The 27304-nt window shown below is 34.2% G+C and overlaps 1 protein-coding gene across 1 annotated transcript in view; it reads right to left on the bottom strand.

Annotated features, from left to right (window-relative positions):
• Positions 1-19874, bottom strand: part of LOC124223977 (sodium-dependent transporter bedraggled) — a 41856-nt gene extending 21982 nt beyond the window's left edge. Inside the window, exons 1-3 of the mRNA XM_046636439.2 lie at positions 19816-19874; positions 17115-18234; positions 10363-11172 (exon numbers count right to left, since the gene is read on the bottom strand). Coding sequence (XP_046492395.1) covers positions 10363-11172; positions 17115-18211 — 1907 coding nt within the window. The 5' untranslated portion in view covers positions 18212-18234; positions 19816-19874. The remainder of the gene's footprint in view (positions 1-10362; positions 11173-17114; positions 18235-19815) is intronic.
• Between the last annotated feature and the right edge of the window lie 7430 nt (positions 19875-27304).

Genomic DNA, 27304 nt, shown 5'->3' with positions numbered 1-27304 from the left:
GTTACGAATTTTATGCGATTTGTAAATTTACCTAACGAATTAGGTATAATATGGGAATTTCAGGATTTCTCCATGTCAACCATCATAATTATTATTATTCTTATTATTGTTGATGTTGTTATTTTTTTTTCTCTCGTTAAAAAACTGTTTTATTCATTAATTAACCGTTTTTACGATTATTCGATAAACTCTCGCCCGAAAAACAATGACATGTAATTTAAATATCGATTATTCAGGTGCTTCGAGTCGATTTCCGTACGTTTTGTACAAACTTGCAGGTATAAAACAAAAAGTAAACGAAAATCATTCATTTCAATATTCGCACGCCTTGCCAAACAAATTCAACAAGTGTATCTAACTTTTGAGTACCGATAATATTTGTCTTACAGTTGTATAAACAACCAACGCAATTCTTCTTTTTCCTCTTCCTGGTACGCTTAAGTTGGCGAATTGCGGTGATAAAATTTATCGTAAAAATATACTGAGTAGTATATATATATATATAATATAAACATATGGTCCATTCTTTGTCAATTATAAAACTTGTATTAACAAAAAGCAGTAAAATATTATCATATTTATTTCAGATTGTTTTCTCTCAAACAATTATTCATCCGAGTGTTCGATATTTTGTGTTTGTTTTTTTATTGTAGTTTCATAACTAAAACAAGAATTTTTGTCGATTTTTCATTGTGTTGAAAAAAAATAGAGAGGAATTGTGAAACTTCGAATTGAAGGAACAAAATAAAAAATAAAATAAAAAAACTATTGAACCGCAATTGAGAGAAATTTTATCACCCGTAGAAGCAAAGAAATTATTAACCGTTTTCACGGTAATTTTAATTTTTTTTTTCCCATTATCCAAGAATGAGTAGATAAAACTCGTTATTTTATGCATCATTATGCCGATTATGTCCAAATATGTCGGAAACGGCGTCAAATTGACAAATTAAGGAAAAAGAAAATATTTCATAAAACTTCCCTAGATACCGTCGATAAATAGAATTCTTTTTTTATCATTAAGAAATTATTTCATCAAAATTCCCCAGATGCCGTCGATAAGTAGGATTTTTTTTTTCACAATTTACCAATTCGACTCCGTTTCCGACATATGAGGACATAATTCGATGTAGAATGTTCCTCGTTGAAGTGAAAAAAATGTTCTTTTAGAAATTGTATTCATTTATTCGTTTAGAAATAAAGATTTCTTCAATCAGTTGAACGAATGTAAAGGACATGAAAAATTGTTCTGACAATGTGTAATTAAAGATGACTAAAGTCTTTTTCCCTGGTTTTTGGAAATCTCACGAAATAGGTGAGACAAAATATGAGCACACAGCTTCGGGAATTCGAGAATGAAAACAAAAGGAAGAAACGGATTGAAGTGAAAAATAAACGTGGTTAAAAATACGCGAGATGGAGTTCGCGCGGAATGATCCATAGACGAAACATAATACATATGTTGATATTCTAGTCGTGTTCATGAACGCCGAAGGCGTTAACGCCAACGCTAATGAGTATGATCTTATACAACGTGGTATGGCTACCTATAGATATATTAACATTTATTCTTCGAGACTGCGTAATAAATATAGTCCAGTGAAAATATGTTTGAATTAATTAATGATCGGGATATGGCTGCATTTCTTGTGTACGGGATTATCGACGCTTAGGAACTAAAATATGAAGTCATTTTTGTGCCGCATAGCCGGCGTTTAGAGAAAACAGCAAAATTTGAGGTTTTTTTGCGTTTTTCTCATAGAATGCTATCGATAGATGAAAAATGACTTGATCATCGTGTAGAGCGAAAAATTCTACATCGAATTATGTCCTCATATGTCGGAAACGGCGTGGAATTAACAAATTAAGGAAAAAGAAAGTATTTCATGAAAATTCCCTAGATACCGTCGATAAGTAGAATTCTTTTTTATCATTAAGAAATTATTTCACCAAAATTCCCCAGATGCCGTCGATAAGTAGGATTTTTTTTTTCGATAAAAAAAAAAAAAAAAAAACAGCAGAGTTTAATCATTTCGAAGATTTTAATTGTAAAAACCTTGTCTCAAATTTCACAGGTATATTGTACAGTTTTGTTATTCGAAATTGATCGGATTTATATTCATCACGGGCAGTATTTTTCACCATCATTTTTGCAAACGACGTATATTTCTCGGGATTTTATTTTTAACGCTATTTAGTTCATGTTCCTAACTTTTGAATCAGACTGTAAATCCCGTTCAATGCGATGATCGGAATGATAAAGAGGCGCTCGTAATTTGGCCAAAACTATGCGGATGTTAATTCTCCTCAGTCGAAGGCCAAGATGTTGAATCACGTGTGCAAATATCCGATGTGCGATTTATATTAACAATAAGTTTCGAGGATTGTGAAACGAACCCGAGGAAACTCCGTTGTTTTTTTTTCTGTTAAATTTCTTTAAACGCGAACGTAAATTCTTTCTAATCCTAACTGTAATCAAATTTCACTCTCCAAGTATTGTTTTTTTTTCTTTTTTGCATCGATCGATGGAACGTATTTTACAATAACATGTGTTTAATTTTACATGAAAACCGTTCAAGTCTAATTGAAACTCGGTGTAAACAGGTAATTCAAATTTTAAACAAGATGTATAAAAAAAACATGAAGGTCAATTTTGTCGGAGAAAGAATACATCCACGATATTTTTGTTCGAAATTAGTGAGGCGAAATATTGTGTTTTTTATAGTACAGCTTTAATTGCAATTGCAATATTTCTTCGATTTCTATATACATATATATATATATATATATATATACATACAGCTATATTATATAATGAAATACAATTAATTGTTATAGATGTAGAGAAATATACCGTGAGAAACTTGCAGTATGGAATTTTATACAGCCAACATAACGAGTTTACAATATTAAAGTAATTAGCCTGAAACGAGAGAAAAATTTCTTGCTCTTTCATTAGAGACGTGACGAAATGAAATAAATAAAATTAATATAACATGAAATTTCCACACAAGTTATACAATCGTAAACTTAAAATTTGTCGACCGAAACAATCCTATAATAAAATTGTTAGAGATTTTAAAGATTCGTCAGTTTTTAATCTGGATTATTTCTATAATTTTTTATTCATCTAATTATTTATTTTCTCCTCAAAGTTAGGATTCTAGAAAAACTTATGTATTACGTATATTTATTTGTTTAAAAGAAGTAGCTTCGTATAATTTTGCTACAAATTTCGCAAGTTTCAATTTTGAAAAAAAAAAGGAAACAAGAAAAGTGAACAAATAAAAGTGAAAAACAAGGTATGAAACTTTAGCGAATAAATTTGTCTCTGTTTCCACGCGATGTTACATGTACCTGAAACTCTGAGTGCACGGTGAGTATCGGAAACTGAGTGGTTTCCCTGTTGGATAAAATTTCACTTTACTGAAACCGCGACTAGAGTTTCAAAAATAACTTCTCAATTTATTCTATACCCGTGTATCCAGGGACGAAATCTTCTAAAATTACTTGCGAACGTCTCTCACCCTAAATTTCAAAGCTCAAGCTTTAGGAAAATCAAAAAAAATTTCTCAAAAAAAAAAAAAAAAATCATTTACTTAACGGCAATTTTAAGTATGACACACTAATTACAATGAGATGTTAATTTAACAAGAAGTTGCAGACTAAAAATGTTGTACAAAAAATATTTCTTCTTTCTTCGTTTAATGCATTTTCGTACATCTCTGTTTGGTTACATTTGTTGGTGCGGTCGATGACGCAGTAAATAGATGACAGTTTCAAAGAGAAATTTTAACTACTGACGCAGTTGAAAGGTATTTTATATATATTTTTTTTCTTCTTTTTACCGCTGGCAATTCAATATATTGACGTTTATGTTGTGATATTAAATATTTAACGATTTATTTAATAGATAATTAAGCCAGTTTTAGAATCAAGTCGAACAAACGCTGATAGCAATCGATTTGAATAAACAACGCGGTTGTTTACGAGAGAAGAAAAAAAAAAAACATTAAACCGGTTAAAATCAACTGTTTCTCGCAATTGAAAAGAAGGATTAAAACCGGCTGCAAGTGTCGTTGTTTTTGTTAAAGAAAAAAAAAGAAGAAGATTGTCTTCATAAAATATTTAAGTGCCAAAGGCAATGTTTTATTTTGTATTTTATTTTGAAGAACCAGGCAATTACACAGCCGTTTTTAATTCTCCTCTCCGATTTATTATTATCCTCCCATAATTTAGACCTGACTACTCTGGCTAATTAACCAAAGCACTGAAATACGGTATCAAAGCTTTTCTACATGTATATCTTGTATGTGTTTGTAACATACTAAGCTCCTTAAATAATTTTTCATCAAAAATAAGTTTTGAAAGATTATAGATTTATCATAAAATGATAAAAGACAGTATTTGTAGAGCGTTCAATGATTATTAAAAACATGTCTGTGAATCTTCTGTACGACGCATCGTTAGCTGATTACGAAAATCGGAATGATCAAAAAACCATATTTTATCACGTGTTATTCGTATGGAAAATAGGAAATAGTGCGATGCGCAACATCTCGGTGTAAATATTAAGATCCAAAATTTTAACAGGGGTATTTTTGTATCTAAATGAAACTTTTTAAACCTGTTTCGAAAAGAAAAAAATAAAAAAATAAATATACAAACTGATTCGTACGTATAACGTGTTGTATAAAGCGCGACACATCGATCGAGAAATACGGTCACTTAGCTTACATATTTAGGTATCGTAAAGAGCCAAGCCTCAACAACCCGACCTCGCGACAAAAAACTAATCAATAAAAATTCGTTACATACACACAACAGCCGCAAAGTTTTATACATGTATACATGTATGTGTAATAGGTACATATATAATATGCATACAGTACGTATGTAAAGTTGTAAAGGTGAACAGGTGCTCGATTTATCCGTAAATAAGTCCTCGATGATAATTGTTAATATATTTGTTACGTCATGTAAATAAATGAGTAATTAAATGTAGCTTTATATAGTATTGTAAAGATTAAAACGATTAATTCGGTATTATTACAATCGGGTGAGAATTTATACGATAAATTTATTTGGATCAACGCGTTTGTGGGTATATATGGAGCATTCCACGTCAAATCGAAGCTTCATCGTCCTGACCGCCTGGGATTTGATGAATAATTGGTTTTTTTTTTTTTTTTTTTTTCGTTTGCTTCCGGTCGAAAATGATATCTCTGATTTTTCGAAATTTACCCGACATTTTTTAAAAGTGTGGCGACCTCGTGAATTGAGGAAATATCTTTGACACGAAGGTGGAGATTTTTAAAATCGATGAAACTTTTTTTTTAAGATCAGGGAATTGAAGATAAATTTTTATGTCATTGGTAGAAAATGGTGTGAGAACGACGAATATATTTTTTTTAAGAATCATCGTTAAAAATAAATTGCAAAACAAAAATTGAAAAAATATAATATCATAAGAATATAAAATAGTATAACTCTAATGTAGCTGGCTGTACAAAGTTCAAAGTTTAAATTCAAATAAAAGAAGAAACGAATTTTCACTAACTGAACGTATTGGAAAAACGAAATATTTACACGGAGAAAAAAACAAAGATGATCAAATTTTGATTCGAAAGTTGTAAATTTAAGGTTTTATTACTTAGATAAATGTATATATAACTTATGTATAATGTGTATGCATATTTAGAACGAATAGTATTTCTCGTTGAAGATCGAGTTTTCTTTTAGTTCCAATTTTGTTTACATTGTTTAAAATTAAATTCAATTTTTACGATCAATTTCGGACAAAACTTTTAACTCTCGTACTTTTCTTTTTGTTTTTATCATCATCTACACATATAAATGATATTCAATGTATACCTAGACAATAAAAAGAGAATCCATTATTCACTCACATAAATTGAAACGATTTGATTACAAGCTCTCACAATATAATTATATGCGTAGAAAATATTCGGTAAATTTTTCTTCGTTTTCTCGATCACAAAAAACCTTTCAACCATTTAAACCTGATTGAAACAAATTATCATACAGTTGTATAATTCAGCGAGTATTACAAAGAGCCTGATTCGAAGCAAACAATGACTTATTACAATCAAGCAGAGCTTTGCAATGATCTATCAATTGGTTTTTTCTTTTTTAAACTAATCAATTGATCAGGAATAATCTGATGAATCGTTTTTTCCATTAATTTATCAATCGGCCCTTTGAAAATTCATAGTTTTTGCAATTAATCGACATTTATCAATCAAACGAGTTCTTCTCAAACGATCGATCGACCTTTTAGATTAATTTTTTATTCCATAAATCGATATTTACGGGAATTTAAAACTTTGCGGCCTCTTTTCTTCAAAAAAAAATAGCAAAGAAAAAACAGTTTTTCACCGTTGTAAAAAAAATGTTGCTTCGATTAATCGAAGTCTAAATTAGTTGAAAAGAAATTGCTAATCCGTTCATTCGAAAAAAAAAAAAAAATCCATTTCGGTGTTTCTAACAAGTGGTGAGAAATTCGTAGGGCAAATACGAGTGTTCGAAAAGAGAAGAAAAAAAATTGAAAATATTTTTCGGTACGTTTTCAGGGGTCGTGTGACTGATACGGACGAAAAAATTTCAGTGAAATTAAAAAATCTTATGGTCAACCGTTTATTCGGTTGGCGTGGAATGCACCATATATACTTGAGGTTTCTTTTTTATCACAGACACTGTGGCAGACTGAAACAGCAATGCCAATGTTAGACACTCGGGCAAAAACTTTGAAACTAACAACTCATAATGCTAGATCGTTGGTCAACCTGTCGGCCGGCCAAGATCATTGGAAAAAGGAAAAAATATCTGTACCGGATGTTACGCTACGGTACTCGTGCGTGTCTTGCTTGTATACCTATACATACAGCTGCTAATGCCGCCGGTATCGTATAGACTCGGTTTTGAACTCACCATTTTTAATTTGCGGTTAAAACATTTTTTTTTTCAAACTCATTTCTAGGACTACAAGCATCACAGCTGAAATTGTAACATCGATTCGTTTGGTTTCTGTTGTATTTTGTCCATTCGAGAAATTTTCGTTACGGAATTATGCCGGTTTTAAGAAATTTCGGAAGAAGAATAATGAATTTTTTTTTTTTTACAAAATTTGAAACTATGGAAATTTTCCAACACATACAATTTGAACGATTTTTTTTACACGAGTTGTAACAAACCTTAAATGAAAATAATTTAATATATATACCACTTGTAATAATCGGGACTCTGTGAAAATTGTATTTTGAAAAATATATCTATTCAGCGGGTATCGATTTTTTTTTTTAATCCCTAGGCAAGAAATGAATTTATTTAAAGTGTAATAATCGTGGTAAATAAATGTTTTAAAAATCTATATTTCAGGAAATTATTTAACAGATTTTTGTATTCGTGATAGTTAGACACTCAGTCGTTCGATTTGTTCCAAGTTAAGGATTTTATGTAAGGTATGTAATCTCAGTCAGTTCTTAGATCACCTTCCCATATTTTTTGTCTTTTCTCATTGTGACGGTTTTTCTCGCGTTTCACGCCACCGACTAACAAGTAAAAACTAACCAGATGGACTCAGCATCTACATCATCTATATATATATATATATATATATAAGTATATGGTACACATATATACATAACTATATACAATCCATGTAGTACAATACAAAGTAAAAGGCGTCTGTTATACAGATTTTCTTTGTAAGTCACTACAATAAGAATATAAAATTAGTTGAAACTAACCTATAATGCCATATTATCTAAATCTGTTTTACCGACTAGCATAGGTGGCGCTTTATAAATATAGCTAATCTAGGTTCTCCGTATTCCATGTTTAACTTTTACTTACTTTTCTACGCGCTGATGTTGAATAAGCTCATGTTAAAATCGCGTCATGTTTTTTTTCTACAATTTTTATTTCGTTTCTAAATAGGTCATTCTTCTTATAACGACATTAAAATCGATATAATTAACGGATCGATAATAAATGAACCATTGCGTCAAAAAATTTGACAATAATAGCACGAAAAAAAAAAAAAAAAACAAACGAAGTTTCACAACATCTAAGAAGCTATTACGATCTTTTATTTCGATGTTATGCTACGGAGGTGTGTTTTAAAGTGTTTTATGTATTTTCATAGAACATGGAAAAACTTTTTCAACATTATAAACGATGAAACGAGCTTCTAAAAAATGGATAAAACTTTAGCAATAATTTCTTTCACTTTCAAATTGAATAAATACGATTATTTATTCTTTCAATTCTAGCTTACAATTAATATCCGTCAATATTAAGAAGCTGATCAAAGATGTAGTAATTTATTGACTCAACTTAAAGGTGTTTTAAAACTTTACTATTCTTTCAGCATTACCTTGTACAGATACGGTGCTTTGAAGAGACAAAGAAAGAGGAAATTAGGCGACGAAGAAGAGATAACGAAAGGAACAACAATCGCGTTATAACGCGTAACAGTTTGGCAATCGTGGAGCAACGGTATTCACGTTCATTCGCCGAGAGGCTTGCGTAAACGAGAAGAGTTCATGGTTCGCGGTACCTAGTCGCACATAATGCGTGTGCATGTCTTGTAAAAATACGCACACAAACTTGAATCGTTACTTTTAACGACCCTTTCCTTCCGGCGAATGTTAATGCAGGGTGAAGCAATCCACTTCATTATTTGCATGTACATATATTATACAATGTACGTTTTTTCTCTTCAATTTTTCTTATAATTACAAGTATTATAACCATATTTATTCTCGGAGTGAATATAGGATTTATGGACGCGTCAAAGTTTTTCAAGTTTGCAGCAATTATACATACATATAGTAGAAATTTAAAGATGGATGAAAACTCCGGAATTTTATTGTTAATTTCTTTCAAAACTTTCTGTCTTTGAATTGTTTGTAAATATATAACTTTTTCAAAGTCGTTCCGAAGTTGCGAAATCGAGGATACTTTTCGATGTTTTGTTAGGTTGGCGTTACTAATTTCAGTCTTGCGAATTCTAGCAGTCGAGAAACAAGAATATAAGTCAAAGTAAGCACCTTTTGCCAAAGATCAATGTTTTTCTCGGGCGGGGACGAAAAGGTAGGATCTTAACGCGATAGAAGAATGCCACGTAATATCGAGTTTAGATAAACGCGAAAATGCAATTCCCAGAGTTTAAAAAATGAACTAATTACATACGTCGAACTTTATAAAAAAGGTTATAAAAATATAAAAGAACCAAAATATATACACTGTTTAATATAAACAAACAAGGAAGGCCAGTAGTCAAAACATTATACACAATTAATTTAGGTTATTAGTAATATGATTAAAAATTTTAAAGATCGTTTGAACGTTATAATAATTACTATATCTCGTGGAATTTTCCAGAAAATGTGCAAGAAGTTTCTACTATTTTTCCGAGTTTTTAAATGATTTTTACCACTTCGCTGGTCACCCAGCTGTCTATCTATAATAATTTAATTGCCATTCTATATCGAGTTTTCTGTGAAACTGGCGCATTCAACGCCGGCAGATAGGCAACCGAATTGACGTTAAGCCACATTTCGACATGTCCGAATAAAAAAATGTATCACCTATTGCCTATCTACTGGCGTTGAGAGTGCTAGTTTCACAGAGAAAATTCCCGGTATATTGCATATAAATTATAATCATCATTACTGTTATGATATAGAATTTTACATGTAACATTTTGAAATTCTACGGATCAGTTTTTCACTTGCATGATTCCGATATTCCGGCTTTTTCTTAACACTAAAACGACAGATGCGCGAAAATCTTGAATTGTCGAATGGTCAAAACTACAAACGTTTATACGATATGCGGCAAACGCTTAAGTTGTGATCATTTGGAACTTCACCCTATTTTGGAGATTTAATTATTCGGGGTTTTGACTGTTGAGTATTTTAACGATTCAGGGTTAGGACTATTTTGTAATTTAACCATTCGAGGTTCTGACTATTAAGTATTTTAACCATTCGGGCTTCTGACTACTAAGTATTTTTACCATTCGGGGTTTCGACTATTAAGTATATTAACCATTCGAGGTTTTGGCTATTAAGTATGTTAACCATTCAGGGTTTTGACTACTAAGGATTTTAACCATTCGAGGTTTTGAGTACAAAGTATTTTAACCATTCGTTTCTTTGACGATCCGAAATCGCGTACACCTTGCCAATCACTCAAATATTCCAGTACCTAAATTCAACCATTCGATCCCTACCACCGTCCATCGAACATACAAGGTTAAACTAAACCTTAAAAGACCCCCACTACCTGGCCACAAGCAAACCCAAAAAAAAAGTAAAAAAATTCAAGACTCACCTTCTGACGGACCCAGCGTGCTGAGGAGTCCCCGCAGGGCTGGAGGCGGGGCTGGTAACAGTGGAGGCGGCGGAGGAGGTCGAGCAGGAAGTATCGCTGGCAGTAGCCCCAGACTGGAGGCTGTCTCGCCTGGCAGGGTTGCCAGCTCTTCCCCGGGACCTCCCGCCGGGAAGTCCGCCCCTGCCGGGGGCGGCGGAATTGGGCCCAACGAGGCGGGGGGTGGGGGCGCTAGCAGGTCGGAGGCTGACGGAGGCGGCGTTGGTCTGTGCGGCGAGGATGTCGGGAGCGACGAGGGCGATGTCCGGGAGTGAATTTGGGCCCGATGGGCCCGGACGGAGCTCCGCTGCCTCCGGGAGGCGCAGGTGGCGCAGCCGGCGCATCGAGGCGCGGACCCAGGAGGTCGAGCCCCCGGGGCCGGCGGGTGGAGGCGGAGGCGCGGGACCCGCGCCCGAGACGCTCGGAGGCTTGGCCGCCGGTACGGCAGACATGACTGTACTGCCGACTGAGCCGCGGGACACGTTCCCCGCCGGACGCGTGCGCTCGAGGCTAGCTGAGGCGGCGGAGTGGGGGTTGGCAGCAGTGGAGTGGGGGGCAAAGATGGTAATTCCCCCCTCTATCCCGCCACCGAACGACGCCTCCTCGTCGTCATACTTCTCCGCTTCCATGACGCGGCGCGCTTTCGTTGACCGCGACGTCTCGACCTCTTCGACCCACGACCAATCCACCTCTGACGCTGACGAGGATGACGACAACGAGGACGATGACGTCACTGAACCAGCGTCGTCTCCACCTTCTTCCGTTTTGCGGCTTCTGGTGGAAAATTTTTCTTTATTTACAATGCACATGTGCACAGTTTACATCTTTTTTTTTTCAATTGTTTAGCAAATTTGCACGGGGTTATGGATACATGTATAGGTATTATGATTTTTAGGGATTATAAGAAGCATTCAGACAATGAGAAAACTGTGAAAATTTCTTTTTCGAAATTAATCCTATTGCAAATTTCAAGACGAGAGAAAAAAAAAGACGTAGGGCCGTGTGATTAATCGAATAAACTTAGATGTCGATTGATTGTTTTTTCACGTAATCGATATTCGAAGGAGAAACAATTTATTGAGAAAAGTCCGATCAATCTTTCATAATCGATTATGCGAAAAAGCAATTTAATTGAATCGTACAACCCTAGACTGTTATCTTAATTTAATTTATATTTGCATTTGATAGAAAGAGACCTGACTGTGCCATGCGTCAGGTAGAGAAAGTGTTTAAACAATGGTACCGTCTGAAAAAACCGTTTCAAAAATATCCGGTAACGTTATTTGTGTCAAGGACAGTGAACGCGAATAAAACGATATCCATACTGGATAACAGAAATGAAACTGCAGAGCGAATTCGAATATCACGAGCTACGACGACGAGATTTTAAGAAAAGCTTCGACGTATGTATATAATTAGAACGTTGAAAATGATTCAGAACTGTGGTATTTTTTTTTTTTCAAATCCGGATCGAGTGTTTTTAGGGTTATTTTGTTCATTTGTCAAATTCCCGAAACATTGTTTATGAAACATTTTATAAATCTAGCGTATAATATGTATAGTATACACTGCTGTTCGTACGAGCAAAACTATTTTTTACGAACATCCGTTGTACCGCACTAATACAGAAATCTATTTTATCGACTGTACAGATAACTTGTATTTGTAAAAAAAATTATATAAAAAAAACAATATCTCGGAAATGCCTACGCCAGTATTTGTCTAATTTTTCAATAATCACTTTACAATATATCTCGATTTAGGTAAAATAATGTGCGGACTAAAGTGACTTAAATTGGTGAGTAAATTGGTTTCGTATTTAGATAGCTCCTATTTCAGAGTGATAACAAGATTACTTAACCTCCACGCAAGTGTGTGAAATAAAAATAAAGAAACATGTACCGTATCATAATTATTTTTGGCACATATAATATTTCACCGTCTATATACATACACGTATAACAATCTGCACGTTTTCACTTCACCGAAAGATCATTAATAATCGCTGCACTCGCGGTTCTCTCACAGCTGCTTATTATTCGAATGAACTTGTATTTAATTTTACAGATGTCTTTTAAGATCCATAAAAGTGAATACTGATCTCAAATGCGTGGCAAAATGTGACAAACCAATCGCTCTTCGCATTGTGGAAATGAACTGATTGGGGTTCCCCTTCTATGTGGCGCAATTACTTCGTCTGTCTAACCTAAAGGACTCATAGCTAAGTCACTGCGGTCTGAACCTTCACAACCCGTCATAGACATAAGGAATATGGCACAAAAATATTTACCACACTTCCACTGTATGTGATATACCCGCATGATATTGTCGTTTTATCTTTCCAACCGGGAAAGTGTTCCAGTTTTCTTACAATCAGTGGTTCTTATTCACTATCGTTGATCGTTTCGCGCTCCCTCTGCAACTATGAATTATGACATCCCCTCCGTGGCACTTTCTTTTTTCAGAACTTATGACGTTCCATTACCGAAGTAACAAAAATAACGGTTGAAAATTAAATTGACTAGTAAGAGTGGTGGTATTGATTATTATAATAACAAACAATCGAAATTTGGTTGCTGTACCGAATTCATTTTCCACACCGAGAGAAATTTCTTGACTTTTTAGTTGTTGTATGATCCAGTACTTTGTCCCATCATTTTTTTACCCATAAACGAAAAATATGTTATTCTGAGCAGAAAGTGAGAATTAGTTTTGTAACAATAACCAGATAATCTAGTTTTTGGGTTATTGTTTTTCTTTGTTTATAGCCACTCGTGTCATATTTTCATCTAACTGTTAGGTTGAATTGATGCGATTGGTTGTCTGCAAATATCAAGGGCATGAAACGCACGGATTTAGTTTTGTAGTAACCTAGAAATTCAGTACTTCCAACTGTAATCTCACCACTAAATAGTTACTCGTATCACACTTTCTTCGAAACTCAAAAATATTGGCGAACCGTTATTGTCGCGATACCCGTTTTATCAAATTTTTTCATCGATTATAAAAAATCAAATACTCTCTCCTCTTTGCAAATAATAATTCATAATCATTTCACCAAATCGTTGAGTTCTCAACCATTAATTAGAATTCCCGCCAAGAAAATAAGCATCACATAATTCAGACTTTGAGTTATACATACGCCTATGAAACATTGAAGAATTCTTCAAATATTTATCATCGCTGTAACTTTTACACATCTTGAACAATGATTCATTCGTATATAAATTTCCGGCATTCTTGAAGCTATAGAAAATTTCTTTGAAACTGATGACTTTTTCCGATTTTCAAATAAATCATATTATAATCAGAATAACCAAAAGGAGGAAGGGGGGGAGAACTTACTAGATTGCCGATAGGGAATATCGTTATTTTTTGTAAAAATTTGATAGCGCATTTTTGATTACAAATTGATTACTTTAAATATAAATACATAATTAGATTTAGATATTTCTCACTAGATACTCTGATAAATTTGAATCTTTATATTTCATCTGCAAGAAATTTTTCTATACAATATATATATATATATATATAGATAAAACTATGCACATTATATACGAACTAGGAAGTATACTTCCTGCAGGACCCCGCCTTAATTTGTTGGGGAGAGTATAAGGTAGGTGCAGCTATGTACAATAGTAGGTATATAATTTAAGTTCACTTAATATACAGGGTGTTCCGTGCCAATTCGACCAAAGTTCAACCCATAATCTACAACTCGAATATTCTTACATAATTTAAAGAAAATTATTTGACTGTAATTTGATTCTAAAACGAACTTTGATATCTTTTATTTTCTACATTTTTTCATGCATTCTATGCGTATTAATTATGCGTGCTGAACTGCGTTAGACGATAAGTAAAATAGAATATTTTTCACAGATGTTTTCAAAGATGAAGGATCTGTTTTTTTCGATACGACTGAATTTAAGAGATTCCAATGAGTGAATTTTCTCCAAGTATAATGATATTTTTAATAAATTAATCAGTTCCTTTACACAGTTCCGATATACATTTTTCTGATATATTCATTTCTCTTCGCGTTTGTTTGAAAATTATTATTCGTCATCCAGTTATTGACTGCAAAGTGAATATATAAAAATTGTCTGATTAAAAAGATTGATAAAAATACTATATACTGTTAAATAATATCCATTTGACATATTAAGATTGGATTATGCATTCTTCCTTACCAGCAGAGATCGACTCGAAATTTAAAAATCGGGCGTAGTTTTTGAGATCGTTAAAATAGGAATGCCTGAAATTCGGGAATTTGAAATTCAAGAAATACCTGATTAATTGAACGAATCTTATCCCCCCCCCCCCCCCCCCTGCCCCGGGGAATTTTTAAGGACGCTGATTACGTTCCTAACCTTAAAATGTCATAGAAAGAATGTAAATTCAAAAATTGGTGATTTCGAAAAATTAACGACGGAGCCAGGAATCGAACCTGGCGTCTAAGAGATGCTTGACCGGAGCCTTACTCCACTAGACCACCTAGCCGCCCTGACTCTGTTGTCGTTAATTTGTCTCATCACCTTAAAATGTTATAATTTGATTATTGTGTATTTTCGAAATTCGACTTGAGATCCTTAGTGATCGATCTGAAACCCCACCGAATATCAAGTTTCATCAAACTATGAGTCCCTGAACTCTAAGTTCAAATTCAGGTGTTTCTCACTGGAGCAAAAATTGTTACCATGATTACATATATCCTGATCACTTAAATTTTATAAAGTGATTAAAAGAGATAAGTTGACAAATAATTTTACTTCGATTAGTTGATTTCGCACGATTACCAAGATATCATATGATTTCTTAATATTAAAAAGATATTTCTGTAATCCCAAATGATTTCTCATGATTACCAATGATTAATAATGCAGAATTTTATTTTAATATTACTGATTTCAGTGTAATTTCGGAGATTACGAAATGATTTCGAGTGACATTGGCACCGTGATACTTTGACTGAAACACCCCTTGGTTCAAATTTGTAATCAACGCTCACAAAGACCACATATTTTCAAATTTCTATCCTCAAGTGACCGGACACCCTGTATACAACTTACGTAGTATGACTAAAGGCAAGTGCAAGCCGGCCTGACTGACGCATCTGTTGCACTTCGTTACACATCGGTGAAGTACACCGGTGCTGGGGGTCGGTGTGTAATAACGCGCACGTGGATATTCTGACCGAATGAGCATTGGGGGGAAAAGGGTTTGAGCAAGGGTTACAACGATTCAAAACACCGCACGAGATTTTCGTCAAAATTGCTAAGCGGACTATAAAAAATTGGTGTACGGTAGAAAAATAAATTGAACGACGAAATATATTATGAGAAAATTTGTCAGGTTCTTATTCATCTCTGTCCTGTCTCTGCAGCATTTCTCATTGTGTTACTCTTCTATTTTCCACTTGCACCGTTCCTACTCAATTTTACTTCTTAACGTTTACAAACAAAGCGATTCAATGTTGGTCAGATACGTGACCATCTGTGATTAATGTACACTTGGGGAGAATGAATCTGAGACGGATAATTTTTTACACTAGATGGTTGTATTGGCAATACGGAGAAACCTGCAGCGCCACAGTCGGCCGAACGCGAAACAAACTCAATCTCAACAAACGTAACATAACCAATGACCGTCGAATCTAACCTTAAAATACGTGTCAACCCAACAAGTCATTATCCGTGCGGTATTCTACGGTTAGATTCGACGGTCATTGGTTATGTTACGTTTGTTGAGATTGAGTTAGTTTCGCGCTCGGTCGCCTATGGCGCTGTAGGTTTCTCTGTGTTGCCAACATAACTGTTTAGTTTGAAAAATTAGCCATCTCAGATTCATTGTCCCCAAGTGTACCTCCACTTTCTGACCACCTGATCATAAAATTCTGTATAATTCAATCTGAATTTCGATATCTTTAATCACGGAAATCTGATATTGAACAAGATTTTTGAAACAAGTTTGAATGCTTGGCACACACCTCAATGTTCGAAATCTAATGTTCACGTACGTTAAATCACCTCTGTATATGTTTAACCACTTGTGGACATAACCTTGGACTGCGAGTAATGAATATAGCCAAAACTGGATCAAATCGATGGTCATAACTGGTAAAACAAGGTGGACGAAACCGGAACGTTCATCCTGATTCTGTTATTTGATTAACAATAAAACTGTGGTAATAAAAAAGAAGTGGAATAGTATCAAAGAGGATAAACTGTCTAAAAATACTGTATCCAAATTTGAAACAAATTACCGACCGAAAAACGGTTGACGTTATCGTCAATTAACAATATGCTTCCTAATATCGATTGAGTTTGATAAAAAATGAGAAAAAGAATGCAAATGAAGCTCAATCCACACACTTTCGAATAAAGCAAATGGTTGTTAAGATACAAATTCCCAAACCTGACCAAGCACTAATTTTGTCTCTTTCATTGGTAAAGTAAGTGTAACAGTTATTGACACGTGTAGATGCAATTATTGAACCTTGTCTTTTACAAAATTATAAATTGACGGCAGAATTTGTGAATTTCTCGATGACCGAAACCAACTTCTAAAGGGTTAGACACTTCAAATTTATTTTTTGGTAATTTTATAACTAATGATCAAACAAATACAACCAAAAAAAAAAAGGTCAATAATTCTGACAGGGTCAATAACTGTTACACAAGTATCTTATAGAACGAAAAGCACGAACTCACCTGAGGGAGCAATCGGATTGTTGGAAAGCCGTGGATCCACGTGAAGTGGACGGCAGATCAATGGGATCGAGACCAAGGCTAGTAGATCGTTGGGTCCTGGTACCAGTATCATCATTGAATTCGCGACCGGCGGCACCTTCGCTCCATGACTTCCGGTCCTGCTTGTTAACGGTCCTCTTAACGTTCCTGGCCCCGTTCCAGAGGACCATCTCTAGGCTATCAGGTCCCGATTTTCTGTTGGAAAGCCCAAGAGACGTGCGCAGAGAGTGAGACTTGACGAGACGTCGAGTTTTCGGAGCTACATATCCAAGGTCAAAGGCAACTGAGGCTCGCCGAGGCTTTCCGGAAGCGTTGGAAGGCGACGAGGCCTCGAATCCAAGGTTTTCGAAGTCTCCAGATCCTCGCGAGGTCCGTCTTATCAGAACCTCGGCGTCGTTTTCGGGCCCGGAATTTCCCGAGACATGTATCGAATTCGATGACTCGAACGTGTCCCGCCCGAAGCTGTTTTCGCCCGCAAATGAGGTCGAATCCAACGGGCAATTAACCGTCCGTAACAATTCATCGTCCATCAACGGACCCTCGGACGAAACGGACTCGTTCAGGATCCCGTCCTCGTCATCCTCGTCTTCGAGCTCTGCCAGGAAGTTGAACGCGTTCGTTATCTCCCTGGCCTCGAAGGACGCGTCCTGGTCCTCCAGGTCCTCCGGACTACCGTCGACGGTGTCCTCCGCCGGCAGTTCGAGGTTCTTCGTTATGTCCTTGACACGCTTTATCGTGTCCGAGGAGACGACGTCGATCCGCTTAGCCGCTGGAACGAACTTGTCGTGTCCCAGGGTGACCAGCACGTCGCTTCCCAAATCCTGATCCTGCGGGTCCTCCTCGCTGATCGACACCGCGGACTGATCCACTTTGCCTCCTTCTGAGAGGGACAGCTTCTCCTCCAACTTAGGGGGACACACGTCCAACAGGTGCTCGTGCTCCTCTTCGAGACCTTCTTCAAGCGACAAAGGCGAGCCTTGGCTTCGTCTGCGCGATATGCAGACTCCTCTTATACCAAGGTCGATCAAATCACCATCGTCCAATTCAGTTCCAGCCATTTTGTAACCGTATCGCGCAGCTCCTTGAAACAGAAAATTTTACACCTTTATTTAGAATTTAGATCATAGCTAAATAGATACAATTAAAAGTGCGAATGTGGTTTAGGTACCAACAAATATCTGTTTGGTCTGATTGTAAGTCGCCAATACTATGTTTTCTCATCAGTCCGAAGTTAGTAACGTTAACGTAATGAAACGTCAAGTAGAAAACCGTTGGTGCTCAATTTTAAAACGATTTCCAATGAGTTGGCCTTTCAAAATAAATGTATGTTATGTTTATCATGGTTTAATAAATCTCGGACCTTGCTGAAGGTGCGAAGTAACGATTTTTCCTAAACATGCATCGTTAAAGTAAAAACGTTACTAACTTCATTCTCTTGTTTTACGTGAAAAGCAGCGCAACGCGTATTCATCCGTTTTTTTTTCTTTTCCTTTAAAACGTTTTCCGATAAAACGGTTCAAAAAACATCCAGCATTGCTATTTGCGCAAACGGTAATTGCTAAAGACACTTCTACCGTACTGATAGAAATTAATCTGAACAAATTCTAATATCACAAGTTAAGATATCAACAATTTGATCAAAGATCTTATGATTGGAATGTTTAAAGTTATTGAACTCTGGTGTTTTTGGTCCCATTCTAATGTTTTTCGGCTTACTTTGATTAACGTAAAGTCCTCCAGAGATGGTCGGAAAAAGAATGTTTACAAATAATTATATACATTCCTCAAAGAAAAAAATAAACTTGTACAAGTATTTACTGCGGAACGGATATTCACGAACAAATTAGTCTGTGTGTTATAAAAAAAAAAAAAAAAAACTGTAGTACGACATTTCTTAAAAGTTTTTCGGACAATCTATGGTGATCTAGTCAGTGGGGAAAATAGGCCGAAAAACATCTGAATCGGATAAAAAAAAAAAAACACCAGCGCTAAATCGTTCGGAAGTTTTGAATTATAAAACCTTCCCTGAAATTGTTGATACCTTGTTTCGTGTTATTCGAATTTGGCCAAATTCGTGTCGTTTCATTCGTGTTTAAAAAATGCTCGGTGAAAGTAACATTTCTAGACATTTTTTCAACGGTTTTTTTCCATTTCACAACTTTTCACAAAGACTATGCTTGCCATTCATTCTTAAACATCGGTTTATTCTTGCATGAAAATCAAATTATAATCGTAACAGTTGTAAGGACGAATGGTACTAGTAACTACACCTAACTAGAATACAGTAACGAATACTGGATTTACTGCTCAGCAGTTACAAAACAAATGTTCTATTATTTCTACCCAGAACCATATTTTTCGTTCATTGTAAAAAAAAAAAAAAAAAATAAATGAAGACAGTTAAGAACTGTAAAAATAACCACAACCAAACATTTTTCTCGCTATTATATTTTCTTGACGATACAGATAAACGTTTTTAAACATTCTTATACTCCAAATCTGGTTACAGAACCATAATTACAAAATAGTAAAAATTAACACCATCGTTATTAAAGACTCCAGAAACCCGTAAAGAGAAAAAAAAAAAAGGAGAAAAATTGAGCGAAAAAAAACAACAGCAATAGGAAAAAAAATAAATAAAAATAAAAATCAATCCACTTACCGGACTTGAAAATATTAACAATAAATTCACGAATATTCGAAGAAGCGGTCGACCGAGTGTTTTTTCTCGTATACATGATTGATATTCTAATATATGTCTGACAATGAAAAGACGCACTGCGCAATATTACTAGAGAAAATGTAACTCGAACGAGAAATGTAATCCTTCGATTGGTGTTTTCAAATTTCGCACCGACTCGAAGTAGATCGATTTCACGTTATGATATTTTACACTTAAAACCGCGAACGTCGCGCAACTTTCCTGCGGTATTGAAACTTAAAAACTGAACACCGAAGGTGTAAACGACGATGCAATTTCGCTTGTTGGAAATAGTGCAGCCGGTCTAATCGCGCGGCGACAATTGATACAATAAGAGTGCAGTTTAAAAATTAAGGCATAGAGAACCGAGTGTCTCGAACAGGGACATAATATATGTTGTATATCGTATTCGAGTCTCGGATGCGTCAGCTCATTTAGTGCGGTGATTAGCATCGAAACAATAACTCGCGAGAGCAGAAGCACGTCATATATATACATATATATATATATATATATATATATATATATAACGTCATCATTGCGTGTGTGAAAGGAAAATACCTTTAAATTCGTTGTTTTTCTTGTTGTTTTTTTATTTTCCCCTACTACTATAACAAGTGTATATGGTATTCCACGAGAACTCGACAAACGATTTTTCTTCACACAGATAAATTTTTTTTTCCGGTTACGGTTTTTTAGTATCCGTTAAGTAGTACATTCTTTCTCATTACGATCACTGTTGCTATACTTTCTTGTAACTGTTGCGAGAATTTAAGGCTCGTGCAAGAATAAATCGATGTTAAAAAGCCTTATTTAACTAAAAAAAAAAAAGTAGAGTGAACCGAAGAAACTGACTTTGCGTTGCAATTAACAAAAAAGGATCGACGATAGCGAAGAAAAACAGTTTTTTTTTTTTTAACGATACCTGTTTTACTGAATTTTTCTAGTTAAAAATGAAATCTTTCTCAGTTTTAATAATTTTTTACGTTGTTGACAATTTTTTATCACACGAATGTCCTGACTTTAAACAGCACTCCTGAATTATTACACATTTTTCTCTCCGATCGTTGTTTGTTTATTTTTTTTCTTTATAAACTTTCAAAGGCCGAAAGAAAACGACGTCTTTTAAAGCTTGGTAAGAATTTCTAAAGATAAAAAATAAAAATACAAACGTAATTATTTTCAGCCAAACCCGGAAGCGGAATATATTTTTCTTACATTTGTTTGTCCAATTTCAAGAAAATAAAAAAATCCTAAATTTGCGTTATTCAGTATTTTTATTGGTAATTATTCGTTTTCATTATTACATTAGTTAAATAAATATGTATAAAAAAAAATAATTTACACTTTCGGATTTGTCCTCGCATGATCGTCTTCGATGAAGGAATCGATCGAGGAATTGTTTTAAAAATTTCAAAAATGTCATACTGTTTGGATCCTCAAAAATTTATAACAAAAAAAAAAAAAAAAAAAAAAAAAAAGGGTTACAGAAAAAAATCTGAAATAATTCGCTATTGCTATTCAGACTTTGGGCAATCGTATAAAAATTTATGAACGAAATGAAAAATGGTGATGGAAAATCGTTTGTCGATTTGGCGTGAATATCTTATATATATATATACATATACATGTAAATACCCCCACTCATTTCTCACCTAATTTCACACGAGGGGAAAAAGAAGAAAATGAAAAAAAAAAAGATAGTACATTTTCTAAAACGACAACAACAAGGTATAAGGTATACAATAAACGTATCACAACACGCCAGCGTGTTTACCGCAACAAATTCCATCGTTGTTCGATGTTCCATGTTGAAATTTTTTCCAGTAGTAGGAAACGAGACGCGTTTAGTCAACACAAAATCGGCCCTCTTCTACAGTTCAGCTTTGTAATGTTGCAATTATGATCGGACCACATTGCTTATATACTGTTTCGTTTCGTTCAGGTGTAATAATTAAACGCGAATGATTACGACGGATTAGCGAACGGACGCGGAAGAAGAAGTCAGTAATTCGTCAAGCGTGTAATACAGTAAGATGAAAAAAAAATAAATAAAATAATAATGATCGAATATCAAGGCCGAAAGAGTAAAACAGTGAAGTTTACTCGGTTTTGTTTATCGTCAGTCGGAGATCTCGTGGATATTTTTTACATGCGATACAATATCTTGGGGCAAAAATGGAAAATTATGGTGAGACAGCAGGTTTGAATCGAACAATAAAGTTCCGTTTTCATTAATACGTTGCAAGTTGAATAACTTATGTAACGTCGCACGTGTGCGGAATCGGAGAAAACGCGGTGACGTTTCGTTTTTTTGTTTAAAAAACGCATAGTCCAATGAAGAAAAAAAAAAAAAAAAAAATTACCGATAAACACCTGATCGTTTCATTGTTTTAGCGAAAATCTGCATGTCTGAATAAAAATAACAAAAATATACGGGAAATAATAATGATTATACCGTGCAGAATTATTTTTTTCGAAAATATCGACAAAGGATGGAGATTTTTTGTTTTTTTTTTTCGTTTCAAGAACAACAACAAATAAGCAGAGAACGCAACGTGTTAACGGAATCATTTCTTCTTCTTTTTTTTTTTTTTTGGAGTTTGTTTTATAAATGGAACTTGTAAATTTGGATAAAGAGATTAGAAAGTAATATTTTCAAAAACGGAACAGGAATATTCATTTTTTCGTTTCCAACGTATACGGATAAAAACTCAGTATCCATATAATCGCATAGATTAAAAAAAAGGTAACCGAAAATTCTCTTTGCGCTGATAATTTCTCAAATTCTTCGAGTCGTTTCAGGAAAAAAAAAAAGAAACCATTGATTGGGACTTTTTTCACGCAATGTGAATTATATGTAATTGGTATAATTTTTTTTTTTCGAATCATCGAACATCAAAAATGTCACAATAAATTTACAAGACGAATGATATGAAAGAAAGTTGTTTGATGTTTGTTTTGAAATAAATTACATACACCTATAGCTGGTGGTTGATTGAAAAAAAGAAAGAAAGAATGAAAAAAAAATAAACAGATAAACGGATTGTTTCAATTTTTTTTTTTTTTTTTATTCAAAGACTTTGAAGAACAAATCAAATGTAACTTGTACCAATGTATGATTCTTTTTTCTTTGTTCTCCACTTCAATTTTCACAGAGTCAAAAGAACGGTTCTTGATTGTAGATTCGGTTGCGATTGTTTGAAGTTGCAAAATGAGAAAATTTTCCATAAAAAAAAAAAATTGCATATTGTTTATCAACGTTGCATGGTCCATATACTGTATACCTATACTTTAACCTCAGAATTTTGGTAAAAAAAAATTCAAGTTCATCGACCTCGCGGTAATTACAGAGTTCAACGTAATGACGAGGAACGAACTAACGAACACGAACCCTGCCTATATATGCATACAAGTGCATCCATATACATATACATATACAGGGTGTCACATTTTATTTTGCACAGCTGAATATCTCAAAAAATTGTGCAAGCCAGCCGATCAAAAAGTGTTTCAAATAAAAGTTGTTGGTTATCGAAGAGCTGACCCAACTATGACCTTCACTTTGACATTGAGCTTCGTTTTCAAGGTTATTTGAAGGTCAACGAGTATATTTCGAATAAACAAAAAAAAACCCTATTTTTCACCTCGGATTCCAAAGGCGCACGAAATTCAAGAATAGGGGTTTTCGTTTGAAAAACACTCGTTGACCTTTAAATAATCTTGAAAACGAAGGTCATGGTCAAAGCGATTGTCGTGGTTGGGTCTGCCTTTCGATAACCGGTAACTTTTGTTTGAAACATTTTTTTTTTTTTTTTTTTTTTCATTGGCAATTTGCAATTTTTTTAGTTATTCGACTGTATAAGTTAAAATCGGACACCCCGTGCATATATACATGGCGAGCCAGTGAATCATATCCATTAACCAATTTATTCCTCCTCCATCTCCCGAGATATACCTCCTTTCTCTCTCTGCGCTACTTTTAATCTCCTCAGGGTAACGAACTTACATATATACATATATATATATGTATATATATACGTTGTATATGCACAATGCACTTATGTAAACCGCATATTTTATATTTATATATGACGTGTGATGCATAGAGTGCCTGTAAACGTTTAATTCTCTTACAAAGTTTCAAAGAAGATGATTGAGATCGGTAAATTATAATAAGGATTCTTACGCACGTACAAGTATTTTATAAACGTCATTATATGAAGAAACAAATAAGACTAAGTGAAGACGAATTTTTATCGAGGAAAATATGTTTTGTTAAAATTAAAAAACGTTTATACATACACTGAGCAAAACAGATCGGAGAATCTTGACTAATTTAATTCCAACATTTTCACACAAATTGTATAATAAAAAATATATGTATCGTTGTTCGAAAATACATAGATGAGAAGAGAAGAAAAAATCTGATGAAATTATCAAAGTTTTAATAAATTGTAAATAAAATCGAACCGTTTAAATTGAATTCGGTTTAATTTAAGGAATTTCTTGTTAACTCGTGCGGGAAAAAAGTTTTGAATAACCTCGAATTCGAACGAAGAAAGTTTTTACTGATAACTTCAGAAGAAGTTGGAGGAAAAAAAAGAAAAAAAAAAAAAAAAATGAAGTTTTAACAACGTCAACGTTATTTTTAACGAAGCATACGTTCAGTGATGTTGGATAACCTTTGATAATTTTTGATGTAACAGAATTTATTCAGAATTTTAAGGTAGTAGAGAATTCGTTGACTGTACAAACGGAGTCCTAAAATTTTAACGAAATGAAATTGAAACAATCGTCGAAGAAATCGCGAAATCATTTAATTGACGGAAAATCAATTGGGTTTGGAAATTTTTCCTGCTTGTATGTTTACGTCGAAAAGATTTGTTGTTTCGCTTCAATCAAATTCAACTTTATCGTCTCCTTCAGTCGTAGCTTTTTAAAGTTCGTTTGATCTTTTCTCTTTGTTCAATGTTATTATTTCAACGAGTTCTTCTTTGGCCTGCAGTAACCAACGTCTAACCCTCATCATTTCTAATTTTATTTAAAATTTTCTCTACAATTGTCCCAAATCTGAAACAGTACCATGAATTTTTTCAGATTTTTTGTCCGACTGCTTAATTATTTATAAATATTAAAGGTGATTTTGAAAATGATGTTTTTTAAATTCTCGAAAACTGTATTTTCTTTTCCAAATATATCAAAACCCAGCCCAGGATGGCTTGATTATGGCACTCTTTATTTTTTTTATCAACTAAAACATTGTTTAAACACTGAAAATTTCCAAGAAATTCTCAAAACTTTTATTTTTCACTTCGAAGATTTCGAGATCGGTTTCATTATGAAGGTGATAGAAAAGAAGTTAAATCCACCAAAAGAGTATTTTTCGGGAATTTTCAGACCGTTCAAACAATGTTTTAGTTGATCGAGAAAATTTAAGGTGTTTAAAAAAACGTGGAAAAAAATCAGTCCATCATAGGCCGGGTTTTGAAATGTTTGAAATAGAAAATACAATTTCTGAAAATAGACAATTTTAAAAAAGATCCTTTTCAATATCGCTTCAAATATTTATAAATAATAGAGCAGTTGACTATAAAATCTGAAAAATTTCAGGGTACAGTTTCAGAGTTGGAAAAATTGCTGAGATTTTTTTTAAACAAAATCAGAAACAATGAGGGTCTGACGTTCCTCGGATTTGCATGGAATTCACCGTATATATTGGCACGATCTTGAATTTCATCTTTGTTCTTTGCAGTTCAGCGCGATAATAAAAACAGTAACAAATATGAATAGCCAACGACAAAGTACGCGCATCACGTCACAGAAAGCAAAAGATTATTATCAGTGAAAATAAAACAGATAAGAAAACAGAAATTGTTAGCTCAGCTTCTCCGAGAGCAAACAGGTATCTGTATAATCTATGCAGGCAGGTTGTTATACTCGTGATCGGCCGACATTCGTTCTCGATCTTTGTTCCAACAGGTATAAGCTCAAAATAGACACAGCCAAATAAACGTGTAATAGAGAATTTGCACGAAACATCAGAGAGGCAGAGACAGAGAAATAAATAAGATTAGGTCGGTGGGCCAAAAATGAATAATTTTTGAAAATTTTATCACGTAATATATCGAGTATTTGTTAAATTATTATATTCGTAAGCTGCGTAAAAAATACTGGCATTGTAAACGAAGGCTTATAAAACTAGGTACGCGTTGTTTCGAATCGATTGAAACGTGCAAAAACAAATTGAGTAGATATTATCAATTTTTCGCTCTACGATCGCTTGTTTTATTAAAAATCACTATTTACTACAATCGTCTCGAACAGATTGACATTTATTGATAATAATCGATGTATCGACTATACAATTCTTTTGAAGTTGGAGTGTTTTTTATTTTTGTACTTTTAAACTGATCTTCGTATATGTATACCCGTTGAAAAAATACTCAATGTACGATTACTTTGTAGTAAAATTGATAAAAGGTATTGATGTTTGGTCAACCAACCTGGAAAATGAACGGAAAATATACAAGAATAAAGTATTCGAATTCGAGACGGATTCTTCGATGTTTTGAGATGGATATTTGAAAAACTACGCTTTTTTATCATGTACTACGTACAATGTATACACATACCGGGACAATATCTTGAAACTTGAAAATCAAATGCGCATGCGCGAGTTTTATCGGTTGTTCGTGCAGGCTGGCCATCACGAGTTTCAGCTGTCAAACTCTGTTTCTGGCGGCGATTGTAGTTTATACGAATTTTCGAGGTTAGAATCTCAAATAATTGAGGTAGTGACTCGGAAAGGTTCGGGAAGCATTTGTTATTGGGTCGGAAAGTCGATTCTTCAAAGAACGGTCGAAATTCAATGCTTACGCTCTTTGAAAATTCAAACGTACACATTTTGTGTACGTTGGCCGGCCTGCATAGCAGACAAAAATATCACTGCGTGAAGATTTCGCCGACCAATGACATTTTAATTATTTGACGCATGCGCGGGTGATTTTCAAGTTTCAAGAGATTGTCCCGGTATGTATACCTATACTACATGGCGAAGGGATTTAATCGACCATTGGATTAAAAATTGGACACCCTGTAAGTGGCGGCGGGACTATTTTAGCTGTGCATAATCGCTCTAAACGCGTTAAAAATATTTTACTTCTTCGCAAAGTGAATTCGACTCGTTCTTCAAGCAACGGAATAATAATTATCACCCTGCAAGTTTACAGCTATAATGTAACATAAAGTAGGCGTTCTGAATGTCAACCTCCAGACTATTTCATGCATTTATGTAGACTTAAATGTTTGAGAAAATGATAATTCAGCTGTGAAATGAATCGCGTATTTAGTGTTGGTATAGATAAAAAAATAATGAAAAAAAAAAACTTTTTCTTTCTTCTTCTACTTTTATTTTTTTTTATCATACTAATATCAGCACTGAGGCGTT

The sequence above is a fragment of the Neodiprion pinetum genome, chromosome 7 (genome assembly GCF_021155775.2).
Source record: "Neodiprion pinetum isolate iyNeoPine1 chromosome 7, iyNeoPine1.2, whole genome shotgun sequence".
NCBI classification, from domain to species: Eukaryota; Metazoa; Arthropoda; class Insecta; order Hymenoptera; family Diprionidae; genus Neodiprion; species Neodiprion pinetum.
The sequence above is the reverse complement of the archived record's forward strand: the minus strand, read 5'-3'. Positions and strand labels throughout refer to the sequence as shown.